The sequence below is a fragment of the Rhyacophila brunnea genome, unplaced genomic scaffold (assembly GCF_057557595.1).
Source record: "Rhyacophila brunnea isolate RB1 unplaced genomic scaffold, BYU_Rbru_1.0 scaffold_16, whole genome shotgun sequence".
Lineage (NCBI taxonomy): Eukaryota > Metazoa > Arthropoda > Insecta > Trichoptera > Rhyacophilidae > Rhyacophila > Rhyacophila brunnea.
The window spans coordinates 11,237,114-11,251,062 of NW_028232816.1; the positions used below are offsets into that span (position 1 = coordinate 11,237,114).

General features: G+C 34.5%; 2 protein-coding genes across 2 annotated transcripts in view; both read right to left on the reverse strand.

Annotated features, from left to right (window-relative positions):
* Positions 1-13,949, reverse strand: part of Cks30A (Cyclin-dependent kinase subunit 30A) — a 204,656-nt gene that overhangs the window by 167,320 nt on the left and 23,387 nt on the right. The window lies entirely within an intron of this gene.
* The window catches only part of LOC147074366 (uncharacterized), a 55,512-nt gene that overhangs the window by 28,273 nt on the left and 13,290 nt on the right, over positions 1-13,949 (reverse strand). The window contains exons 3-4 of the mRNA XM_085943439.1: positions 13,271-13,491; positions 9,799-10,190 (exon numbers count right to left, since the gene is read on the reverse strand). Coding sequence (XP_085799565.1) covers positions 9,799-10,190; positions 13,271-13,491 — 613 coding nt within the window. The remainder of the gene's footprint in view (positions 1-9,798; positions 10,191-13,270; positions 13,492-13,949) is intronic.

The following is a 13,949-nucleotide window of genomic DNA, read 5'->3' on the forward strand; positions in this document are numbered from 1 at the left end:
ATTATCGTTTTCTTTCAGTTAGTCCGCTGTGTATTCTAGCAACTGACGCATGTGTTTCTATTCGTTTCTTCTGCCACGTTCTTTGTTTGAATAAGTTGGAGTCTTCTCGAAAGTGTAAACATGACACATTAACTTTAGATAGATAGCGGTGCTTCATTTACTGACATTGCTAAAATGTACAATATTGGTTGGCCGCTCATGGTTTAACCTTTCTAACGCGGCAACTGACTTTAGTCAGCCTATACGCGCGAGTCATCCGCGCGTCAGCTGACTAAAGTCATTTCGATTTTCGTTTGCCTAGTACTGCTTTCCGCCAGGCGCGAATAATTCGAATATTGATTTAATTTATTCAAAAATCATCCTTCTCTTGACATCTGTCAATGGATAGCCTAAACTTTTGTTCTATCTAATTTAAATAAATATTTTTCGGGAGCGTGTCTTGAATAAAAATATATCAGTCATCGGGCCAATTCAAATTTGCCGCGTATATAGTGTCTTATCGCTTCTTAGTGCATGTGCGCCGAAGACATTTGACTGACGTGTTTGTAACGATACGAGTTTGCGATATAATAAGTTATATTGTTTTTTAGTGATTTAAAAACTATTTGGTGCGTAAACTGTTAAATAGAATATTCGAAAGTTACATTGATCAAAGTGAATTTACAAAATATTTTTACAAAAGGAATGCTTTTGGAGATTGCATTCATTCGCCTATCTGCCAGTATATTATCCGCGAGTTTATAGTTTCGGAAAATAATTTGAACCAGGTGTCATTTAAATATACCTAGAAGTCCGCGATTTAATATGTCTCTTTGTTTATCATTGATTAACATTTTTAAATACTATTTTCTGGTTATAGTATTAGGTGAAACAGACAAAAATTATTTATTTACCCTAGTTATCAGCCATTTATAAAGAAAAGACACGAACACTCAGACGCCCGTTCCCGCATAAATGCGGAAATTGTCGTATTACGCAAACACCAGGTCCCGCGCTACTGAATTTTTATACACTGCGCGGCAAATCATCGTCTGCTGGTGTGAGACAGACACTTGAGAATTATTTTTTTCGTAATACTATTCAAAAGGGTTTGATTCATGACTACTATTTTTTTTATGTAGAATTCTTCTTATATTTATAGTCGAAAATAACTCGAGTTACTTACTATCACGTCATTATAATAAAATAAGAGATTACCTATCCTAGTACCAGGTTATTGAAGTAATATAATAAAAAAAAAACAAATGAACTTGAAAATAAAATTGTGGTGACTATAAAGCATTTAGAAGTGCAAAAAGTGTTTGAAATTTAATATTTTACGAATTGTAATAGGTATTCGAAAAATAAACCATTTTGTTATATAAACTATGTGTCATTCGATTCCATTCAGTTCGGGGTCAATGGTAGGTACAAACCAGGCACTGGTGGTAAGTACATCACTCTCAAATAGCCAGTAGTTCTCAAGGATGATTTATTTATATTCGGCCTGCAGTGCTGCAATGTGTATGCGAGTTCAAACAAAAGTTACACAGTTTGAGATGTCCTGGATGCTATAAAAATGAGTTATTTATGACTGATATTTTTTCAACACACTGAACAAAAATGCTCATAAAAGTCATAAACCATATTATTATTCATTATGTGTATGACATATTTGTCGAAATGGTAGCCGGTAGACTATAAGAATACTGAACTGTTCACACTTGTTAATCTGTCATCGACGCATTAGTCCAGCACCATTTCGTAAGTGTCATGGCGCCGCTCGAGTAAGCTGGCATTTTTTCAATGAAGAAGTCTTGTTCGTGATTTCTTATCAGATTTAGGCGACGAATGTTTATTTTTAGAGTCACATAAAATATTAGGTTCTGTCATAATCATTTTTGAACTTGATTCCGATTTTTTACTACTCTATTTGTGTATGTTTGACTGACATTTATTACGATTTATTGATGCTTGAAATCACAACGCGCACTGTTGTACTAAGTCGGGATTCGTAACGCTTAGAAAGGGTTAATCGTTTAATACATGAGGAATAAACTTAGCTTATTTAACATGTATAATTTAATTAATTCACTTACTTGATTTTGATTATAAAGAAAACCATTAAGTACACAGTTGCTAGTACAAATTTCTCAATAAAAACTATTTTTACAAAATATGTACCTGTTTTAATTTTTACCATATTATTTTGTATGTATGTACTATAATCCGCCGTTTTCACTAATTGGACACTTGTCTGGTTTTTGGGGTGGCGGATTACTGAAAGAGTACTGTACACGTCTTTATGATATACTTTTAATATATTTCTAAATAATGATGTTTCTAAGGTTTTATTATTTCATGGAAATTTGTAGCCCGCCGGATACCACCATTCTAATACTTCCCGGCATTTAAAGGTGCGCAACACTGTAAAGAGGTCTATTTTGAAAAAAATATCCACAATGCTTTTTATTGATTTTGAAGACAGTGGACGTCAGTTTAAGAAAATCTAGCAGGTGCCCACCGATTTACACATTTACTCCTACTTTTATCTTCTCGTTGCTTCAACCGCGATATACCGCACTTTTCCAGGTACATTCCTCATACCCAGAACCTCCACACTTTGATTCTAGCTATATACAACTGTCCTGCAGGTATAACTAACGTTCCATCTCGATTATAATGTATTTTATATAATTTTAAATACGCTCTTCAAATTCTTTTGCGATACCACCATGCAATAATAAACATTGCAGAAAGTGGTGCGTAATTATGATGATTCTATTCAATGGTGAATGAAATGGGATGAGAGAAAGATGGATATCTTTGAGAGGATAGTCCCGAGAAGAATCCTTTGAGTCGGTATTGAAAATGGTATTTGGATGAGAGGTATGAGAAGATATTATATTCACTTAAGGCTATACCTCAGCTGACGAATGGTCTAAAAAGATCGTAACTATGCGAGGAGTGGATTGTGCCAATGACACGTGCCGACCGGAACATAATTTGTCATAAAAATTCAACATGTCTCTATTTAATGTTATATTAGTAATAATAATAATATATTCATTGACATGCTTTCTTTTCGAGTGTGTACATGCATAACATATTTTAGTCATCTTTCCACGATATAAGAATATATTCTTACGACGCCATCACCAAAAAAAATCAACGTGCTCTCACCTCGAATGCCGCTCGGCGATTGGTGACAAATGCAAGATTTCGTCTCACCTATTGTTTAAAATTATTTGCCGTTTAACTTATGTATGCTCTTAACCCTCCTCCCGCTAACGGCATCTAGAAATGCCCATGATAGTTAAACCGTTCACCGCTAAGGGCATCCAGAAGTGCCCATAAGTTTCTACCTCCGTATTTTCGTAATTCGGCGAGTAATACAGTCGAAATTTGTCTGAAAAACTAGCTGGGTTATTCCTTTACTGACATCTGTGACTTTTTTTCAATAAGACTTTTTAGATAATTCGAAATTAAGCAAAGACACATACCCTGTCGATATTGGAGTAAAACAGATTTCCAATGATTGGTTTCAAAATTTACCGCTAGTTGCTTTGCGCAATTTGCGCCGGCGCGAATTGATGTTAATGATCTCATACATGAAATCGGCTAGTGCGGTGATAATTTTCAACAGTCGATTGCTTTCGTGTTGTGATTGATACATTTCAAAGTTTTTTACGGTTTTCTATAAAATTATTATTGATGCGCCATTCTGTTAATAATTAATTATGTGCGTTAATTCTTTAAATGAAAAGTGATTTTATGAATTAAATCAGTGGTTGTAAAGTGAAAACGAAATTATTAACACATAAATAATTTAAAATTCCTATAATAAATCTTTTGTACTGTATGGAAATACATACGAAAAATTGAGAATAAGTAAATAATAATCTGTAAAATATTTAAATTTAAATTAAAAAATGTAGAATAGATTTTCAAAATTCACGGCCACTCATTTTTATTTCAAGGAAAGTGATGATTAAAATTCTTCTCATTTTAGTCGAATAAAGAACTAAGATTAAAATTTAATATTATTGTGTAGTGAATTAAAACTTTAAATTTCCTCAAAACTGTTAAGTTATAATAGCATATTTAGTGTTTAAATAAAAATGTCTATCCCTGATGTTGAATGTTTGGATTCGGACTATGAGATGGAAAGTGATAATGAAGAAGCTGCGCTAGTAGAACATCCCGACGATGTTGACGAGCCTTCCAATATAGGCAGTGATGAAGGAGTGGCTGAACCGTCTACCAGTGCAGCACCAGACAGTTTACTCCAATCGTGGACTGCGGGTCCCTTCGTGCCGATCACATACGATTTTGATAGTTTCAACTCAGGCGTTAACCCTAGTGTACAGCTCAATGAAAATTCCACAGAAATGGAATTTTTTCGTCATTTTCTTAACAAAACAATAATGAATACCATAGTTAACCATACAAATAATTACCACAACCATATGCTCAACACACAAGCCCACACTCCGAATGCAAGGATCCATGCCTGGTATGATACATGCCCAGAAGAGATGTATGTTTTTTATGCTGTATCAATGTTGATGACAAGAAATCGCCATCTCACAATTGAAGAACATTGGAGTGCTGATCCATTATTAAATTCTAAAATATTTGGCCAAACTATGATAAGAGATCGGTATGAGTTGATTCCACAAATGCTACATTACTCTGATACCCAAATCCCTACTGGAGATCGTCTTTATAAAGTGCGCTCACTTCTTGACCACTGCAGAAAAATATTCAAAGAAACAATGCTACCAAACGAAAATCTCTGCATCGACGAAAGTATCATTGTTTTTAAAGGGAGATTAATATTCAAACAATTTATACCGTCAAAAAGACATAGGTTTGGAATCAAATTATTTGTGATTTGTGATGTGGAAACCGGTTATATTTTAGACTTTATTATTTATTGTGGTGTAGAAACCGAAATAAGTGATAGTGAACTTTTGGGAATATCTGGGGCTGTTGTCACCACTTTGATGAAGGATTATTTTGGTAAAGGGCATAAACTATTTTGTGATAATTGGTACAGCAGCCCAGAATTATTTCAGTTTCTACATAAAAAAAAGACAAATGCTTGCGGCACGGTACGTAAAACACGAAAGTCAATGCCAAAATTTGATAAACTGAAGAAAGGACAAGTAAAATCTCTTAACCGTGGCCCATTGCTCGTGTTAAAATGGCATGATAGGCGGGAAGTGCATATGATCAGTACCATGCACGATGACTCCATGGTACCGACAGATAAAATTAATAGGGCCACAGGACAACCCATTATAAAACCACAATGCGTTGTGGATTATAATAAAAATATGGGCACGGTAGACAAAGCTGACATGATGTTGAGCAGCCTCTCGTGTATGCGAAAGAGTCTTAAGTGGTATAAAAAGGTTGGATTCCACATCATAGATTTATTTTTATTAAATAGTAGCATACTTTACAAAGTTATCACCGGTAAAAAAATTAGTTTAGCTGAATTTCAATTAAACGTAATCCGGCAATTAATCGAAACATATGGCAGTGCCTCAAGACCATCGACATCACAAACTACTCGTGTAGTTAATAACCCAAAAAGAATTTTAAAAACAGAACTCCTAAGACATTTACCCCGTAAAATTCCTCCAACAGTAAATAAAACAAAACCATATCGAAGATGTCGTGTGTGTATTGCTTCAACTACTAAAGATAAAAAAAGAAAAATGACGAACATTATGTGTGAAGCATGTGATGTCGCTTTATGCTCTGTGCCCTGTTTTTATGACTACCATGACAAAATCAATTTTTGAAATATGCTCTGTGCCCTGTTTTTATGACTACCATGACAAAATCAATTTTTGAAATATAGTTAAGCCATAAACATTAATTAGGTGTGACTGAAATATGAGACCAAGTTGTAAGGAAATAATATAACAATAACGATTGTGTGCGTTCTGTGTTGGTGTTAAAAAACGTGTGAACATTAATCATCGGCGCAAGTGTCTACCACTTATCCAGTATCATAGAGGCCACTTCACTCTGCGGTATGTACTCCAAGCGTGCTTTATTATGTATGACAGAATTTCTTAAAGCTCTGCTGCTTAATTTACGATCTTTTTGTTTATTTTCACATGCTGTAAAATTAAAAGGAATGTTTTATTATAGCTAGAGCCACTCAGTGGATTTTTAGGTACATTTTTAATGACGTTTCGGTATGATTTATGAATCGTAAAAATCGCAGCGCGCCCGAACAAGTACATGAGCGAAATTATGTCGCGATAAAAAGGTTAAGATAACAAAACGAACCGAGCGGCCTCATCGTCACATCGCAGTTAAAGAAGTGACCTTCGACCTATCTCGACTGTGTGCTACGGATGCCTCAAGAGATTCTCAACCTCGCCTGCCTTTTCTTCAAGTTGACCAAATTCTAGTAACATTGAAGACCACTAAATACCATCCACAATTGACCTACTGGATGCTGGCATATTTCAGAAAGACTGGTTAGAAAGGTATTCTTGAAAACGCCGCTTGGTGTCTATATGCTCTGATTGACGAGTAAACATGAAATAAGAAATAAGATATTCACTTTATGGTGACGCAACCATTATGCATGTGGTAAGGGAATTCAATCCTGAGCCACAATTTTGATACCGGGATTGGCGTTTTTTCGATACCGAGTTAATATTATTTTTTTTTTATCTATACAAATAGCATTAATAAAATTGGTCAAAATGTCTATATAATTTATACTATTAAGACATTTAATGTTTGTGTACATTCAATTTTGGAAATACATGGGTTTAATGGAGTAAAATAATATAGTAATATAGATACTAATGTGAAAGTAAAGCAGTTTTTTTTGTTTATTAAGAAAAGATAACATTCATAAAATTCTGCGTAGAAACAAGTGCCTGCCTGTATGTCTGTGGCACTGGCGGTTAGACGCAATTCGCGTGCCAGCCAGAATGTCAGTATCGTCTAGCTCAGCTCATCCCAAAGTTGACTGGGCTCCGACCCATCCAACAAAAATTTCCAATCTTGGGACCCACCTCTTAGCTGTCTTAGAGAAAAGAGGGCATACATATTGGTAATGCTCAGATTCCCTGGGAGTGGGACAATTGGACTCCGGACAATTGGACGCCGCACTGTCGTAGACACGTATACAGAACGTAGACGAGGAATTAGTTTCTATCTACTACTTAGTAGTTTTAATTCAACATAGTGTATTCTTTATTGCGGATTCAGAATTACCATGCCTAAGGCTTTATATAAAATAAAAAACTCTTTTTTTGTTGGAACTTGAACATATGCACGATTAAAACATTATTTACGTCTGCATATTTACATTCTCACAAACTATTAAATCATAATATAATCATTTAAATATAAATAATAATATTAAATATTTTTTTTAAAGTACCTATAAGTACGTAACGTCTATTTATTTTCGAATTCCGTGGCGTCCAGTTGTCCGGTGCCAAATCATCCTAGACCTGATTCCCTAGTGGCGAGTCGTGGAACTACTTAATGCTGTCTTATTTGTTCTAATTGAAATAAAAAAAATATTTAAGTGTTACCAATATGAATGAAAGACTGTTGAAATAAGAAACAACTTAAATAAAAATAAAATATTACTTAAATACCTACACCTGCAAGGTTTTTTTACAAAGTTATTTCAATGGGAAGGATGTATTTGTTTCTTATTTTTCTTCATTACAGTTTTAGCATCAACTTCAACTTTAGTTACTTTTAATCGCAGTGAGTTTGATATATCCAATTTATTTCGGTATTTAGTTTTAATGTTAACCATAGCCGAAAATCCGACCTCACATAGATATAAGGTAGTAAAGAGGAGGAGGACTTTCATAGCTTCATCGAACATTCATTATTTTATCACAATATTTTCCGTAACTTAAGGGGGGACATGCTCGTCGAAGGTCAAAATTGAGTTTTTATTGTATTTTCAAACCATGATCCTGGACACTCCTTAAACGTTGTAGATAATCTATTTATATAATATTGAAGCCTTATTATCCTTTATAGTTATTTTAAACATTTTATGACTGCATAAAGTATTTTTGTTACATAAAATAGTATTCTTTTAAACCTCTCGCTCTAATGTTTTGGAATATAGTCATATTTCGGTACATAACTGTAAAGTGGTGTTAAGATTTTTTACATTTATTAATTTTTAGACGCATTTATAAAACCATTGGTATAATTTATTACGAGATAATTTTTGTAAAATATTCACGATAAATAATTATATTGATAATCTCTGTGATCCCAAATTTGACAAGAATTAGGCATTTTATTATTCAAAAAATCGGCAAGATTAACACATTTGAAGATGATTCTAAAGATACTTATTATAAGCTATATCTTCGACCATTCAAGTGTGATAAACATTTTATGAATAATGATTGCTTTATAATAATTATTGACCTAAGAATAAGGTAGTGTTTTTTTGAAATACGCCATTTCTTTTGGCATTCCCCAGTGGTTAAGCTACAACATACGGCCGTAGCCATAAATTGACAAACTATAATTAAAGTAGGGAGTAAAATTATGTTAACGCGCGTATTTGATCATGTACCTAACCGAATTTTTTTTTATTTTTTTTTAAACGGTACATGTTCAAACACGCGCGTCAATATCATTTTACTCCCTACTTCAATTATAGTTTGTCAATTTATGGCTACGGCCGTATGTTGTAGCATAAACACTGGGGAATGCCAAAAGAAATGGCGTATTTCAAAAAAACACTACCTTATTCTTAGGTCAATAATTATTATAAAGCAATCATTATTCATAAGGTGTTTATCACACTTGAATGGTCAAAGACATAGCTTATAATAAGTATCTTTAGAATCATCTTCAAATGTGTTAATCTTGCCGATTTTTTGAATAATAAAATGCCTAATTCTTGTCAAATTTGGGATCACATAGATTATCAATATAATTTTTTATCGTGAATATTTTACAAAAATTATCTCGTAATAAATTATACTAATGGTTTTATAAATGCGTCTAAAAATTAATAAATGTAAAAAATCGTAACACCACTGCACAGTTATGTACCGAAATATGACTATATTCCAAAACATTAGAGCGAGAGGTTTAAAAGAATACTATTTTATGTAACAAAAATACTTTATGCAGTCATCAAATGTTTAAAATAACTATAAAGGATAATAAGGCTTCAAAATTATATAAATAGATTATCTACAACGTTTAAGGAGTGTCCAGGATCGTGGTTTGAAAATACAATAAAAACTCAATTTTGACCTTCGACGAGCATGTCCCCCCTTAAGTTTATTTCAATTTTTAGGAATTATAAATAACTGAATGAAATATCAAATTTATCACTTTTTTTAAAATTTATGTATACAGTGGCGAGGGCCCACTCAATATTCGCTCGCGACCCACTGGTGGGTCGGGACCCATAGTTTGGGAAACCATGGTCTAGCTGGTTGAATGAAGGAATTTAATTTAATATTTTACTGATGTTACGATTGCGTATGACAACAAAAAATGGTTATTTACATATTATCCGTCAGCATCCGGTGATTCCCCCTGAGACATGTGCAGGTACATATACTTCACTTACATAATTTTGTACACATACTAATTGATTGTGATTGATAAAAAAATCAATCCCGAAGGTTTCGGGATAATGTTGACTAATCCCGGGTTTCATAGGTATCGAAAATTGGATTCCCTATATGTGGCATATCGAGATGGCTGGATGTAGCCTATGAAGGGCAATGATCAAGAATTTCAAACATCAGAAAATCAAATTCTAAAACTCACAATCTCGATTCCAGGTAACGCCTCGTCATCGCTCGCTGGAGAATCATGCGGATCAGGTTTCACATTTTCCTTGTCGTCACATTCAGTTGGTTGGACCTTCGGCAGTTTAATATGCATCGGATACAGCTTCCAGTCGCCCAAACTTTGGGGGCGGACGATCTGGAAGACTCGCGGCATGTCTTTGCAGAGCGTTAAAACGCTGGTATAGTCGAGCATTGTCGGATTCAAAGATTTTCCAAAAATTCTATCATATTCTTCTAAAAGCCGGCAGCACCATAGGCCGTCCGGGAATTGATCAATGAGTTTTGTCATGTTATCTATTAATCGTTGAGGAAGTTTTTCCGTTGTTGTTGGTTTTTCTGGGGTTTTTGAATAGTGCATTCCGCTTTGTGCTGAAATAAATCATTTAAATGTGCAAGGACTGAAACCATTCTTATATGCAGAAGCATTTATACATGAACCGTTGGAAAAGATACTGAGGCTATAGATATCATCATAAATTGTCTGGTGTTTTACAAATTTAGAACTAAGCTCATCATTGTATAAAAAGTATTTAATAATATGTCAAATATTAGCAAGTGGCGCCTTCACTCAGCGGACAACTTATATTTGTGGATATATATCGCAATTCAAACAAAAATACACAATTAGAATTTAGAATTTAGAAAAACAAGCATGGCATTCATAAACTACAAAAAAAGTTGTTTTTTGTAATGGATGCTGGTAGGTACCTACTGACTTCAGCTTGGATTTTTTTACATGAAATTTCAACCATATGCGTGAATACTTTTTCAATTTTGTTGGTGAAAACACCAATTACGACACTTAAGTAGTGTCATAAACGTAATCCAATCCTGGCGGCATCAGTCTACAGTCGGATTTCATTGCTTAGGGTCGAAAATATTTTGAAACGATCGACACATCAACAGTTTTAAGAAAATATTTGATGGTATATCCGATAAGTAGCTCGTTATAAAAGTGAATAAATGTATGGAGAAAATCATAAACTAAAATGTCAACGAATGTTTCCTCATTACATCTCGCTATGTCCGTGATCGTAATAAACGAGTTCGAATGTATTCATTGAATATGAAAAACAGTTTAAACATGGAGAGCATATTATGCGGAAAACCATAGATCAGGGTTGGTGAACCTAAGGCACGCCGTGTCCGGAACCTTGTACGTATACAGTTCGCCGTATCACACTTCACCGTGAAATGTTTTATCAGAAATATATGGCCGTATATTAAAGACCGTCCAACCTTTTTGGGTCGTATAGTACTGACATAAAATTCATGCCTAAATAAAACACGGTTCTTGTCGGTTTACACTTTACAGGTAGCCAGTGGCTAAATAATTTTGAAAATAGCCGATATACTGGTTTATTTGTTAGCTTAGGTTTTCATTCTTGAGTTCTTGAATTTTGAAAAATCGGCCATGAAAAATGAATTAATGTTCATATTATTAAATCTAGTAAAATTGGAGACCGTATAGTACGAGGGTGGGTCAATAAGTCCTTAGAAAAGCCGACAGGTGGCGCGACTAGTACTGTAAGCGGTTTGTTTTCATGCAGCGGCACTACCGATTCAGTATGCTGCGAAGTTTCAATCAGATTGGTCGGGTTGTTGTGTGTTTCTCGTACATTTAAAAAAAAAATTTGCTTGTTTAAAAAAAATGGAGAAAATTGAGTTTAGAGCTGTTATTAAACATTTTAATATAAAAGGGTTAACAGCAAAGGAAATAAAAAATGAGTTGGATTTAGTTCACGGCATATCTGCTCCTTCACTTGCAACTATTTATAACTGGTTAAATGAATTTAAACGTGGTCGTACATCAACAAAGGATGAACCACGCTCAGGACGTCCTGTAGAGGTGACTACACCAGAAATGATCAATAAAATCCACGATATGGTGTTAAGTGACCGAAGATTAAAGTTGAGTGAGATAATTGAGGTTACAGGGATCTCAAAAGGTAGCCTCATTTCTATTTTACATGACAAATTGGGCATGAAAAATATTTCTGCAAAATGGGTGCCGCGTTTGCTCACAGTCGACAATAAACGCAATAGGGTGGTGGCCTCTAAAGCCCTGTTGTCGCTCATGCAACGCAATCCGGATGAATTTTTTAGTCGCTTTGTGACTGTAGATGAAACATGGATACACCACTATACTCCCGAGACGAAAGAACAGTCAAAGCAGTGGATTGCGAAAGGCGAACCATGTCCAAAGAAGGCAAAAACCGTAAAATCAGCTGGTAAGGTTATGGCTACTGTATTTTGGGATGCACGTGGAATTATTTTCGTTGACTATTTGGAAAAAGGAAAAACAATAACAGAGGATTATTATGCATCTTTATTGGACTAGCTAAAAAACAAAATTGAAGAAAAACGGCCTCATTTAAACAGGAAAAAAATCCTCTTTCATCAGGACAATGCCGGTGTTCACACATGTTTACGATCAATGGCTAAAATTGAAAAATTGAAGTTCGAATTGGTCGACCACCCACCGTATTCGCCAGATTTAGCCCCCAGTGACTTTTTCCTTTTCCCAAACTTAAAAAAATGGCTAAGTGGACAACGTTTTTTTTCAAATGAAGAAGTCATCGATCGGACAAATGCTTATTTTGAGGACCTTCCGAAAACTTATTTTTCTGACGGTTTAAAAAAAATGAGAAACGTCTAACCAAGTGTATTGAGCTCCAAAGAGATTATGTTGAGAAATAAAAAAAAAAATACAAAAATAAAAACTGTTTTAATGCTTTTTTCTAAGGAATTATTGACCCACCCTCGTATATTATGGTCATCTCTTTCCTATAAGAAAGCTCACGGCGAACTGTGCCACGGTGAAATGTTGAAATGTTTTACGTACAATTTACTAGTAACCATGACAAGCATGCCAGAGGTGGCACGTATGAAAATTTAATTGAATTTTAAAAACTAACAAACACTATTCACACATTGTATTCTTAGTTCAATGAAAAGAAATAAATTCTAATGGATTCAAGCTCTGTACTATTCAATTTAAGTAGTTTTTTGCGACCCGGGTTTCGCCTTTCGGCATCTTCAGGCGCCGTGTACACTCACCAAAGGTAAACACACACTGACAACGAGCACTCTTAACTCAAGCTTATATAATAAATCAATACAATAAAGTAGGTAAAAACTCCATTACCTACCCATCAAGTCAAAAGTCACAAAAAATACTATAAACAAATTATGAATAGTTAAAGCGTCAGTAAAAAACCGAAAGAGAGACAAATAGAGAAAGAAATAAGTATGACTGACAAAATTTAATGTATGCCATTTATGTTGGATCTTAAGAGCCTACCTCCACCTTTCACGAATGCTGTAGTACACTGCAACATATTTCTACTTCCCCACTGATTTTGCTTTCAATTTTCGGCTGCCCGTTTCCAAAAAGAAATTAAATACAAAGCATATCAAAAGGGATTTACTACTAACTGTTAACTCACCACTAGGTTGTCGATTGGCATCGTAAAAATTGTTGTCATTAAAACTTCGCGCCGATTCACTTCTTCTTTGTGTTGTCTGCAATGTTTGGCTTCGTCTATTGTAATTATTGTCATTTTCCTGATCACGTAAATTGTTTCTTCTCGGCAGTGTTCGGTTCTCGGTATATCCTCGATTGTCTATTACAGGGGTGCTTGCCACGACCCTTGAACGTTTTGGGGTGCTACAAATAAAATAAGAATCTTAATAAATATATAGGAGGTTACGTAGTATCCACATACACACAATGTTAGTAGTACAGTAAGTCCTCGACTTACGTGAATTCATACATACGCGAATTAAATTTTTATTTTATTTTGCGGAACTTTATTTTTCTGCTGATGTGATTCATGAATTAATGATAAAAGAAAATATACCATTACTATGGAGACCAAACTTAAAATTATAAAACAGTATGAAAAAGGTGACAAGATGACAGACATCGCACGCGCACATAAAATGTCTCATTCTACGATTAAAATAATTAACCCGGCGCCCGCTTCTGTCACGAGTGTAGTACGCGAAATTTCGCAAAACTACGGGGCTACAGCGCTTCTGTCGCCAATGTTGTACGCAAAAATGGGCCGGTCGATTATGTAGAATATACATGACGCATGATTTTGAAATCTCTACCATAATTTG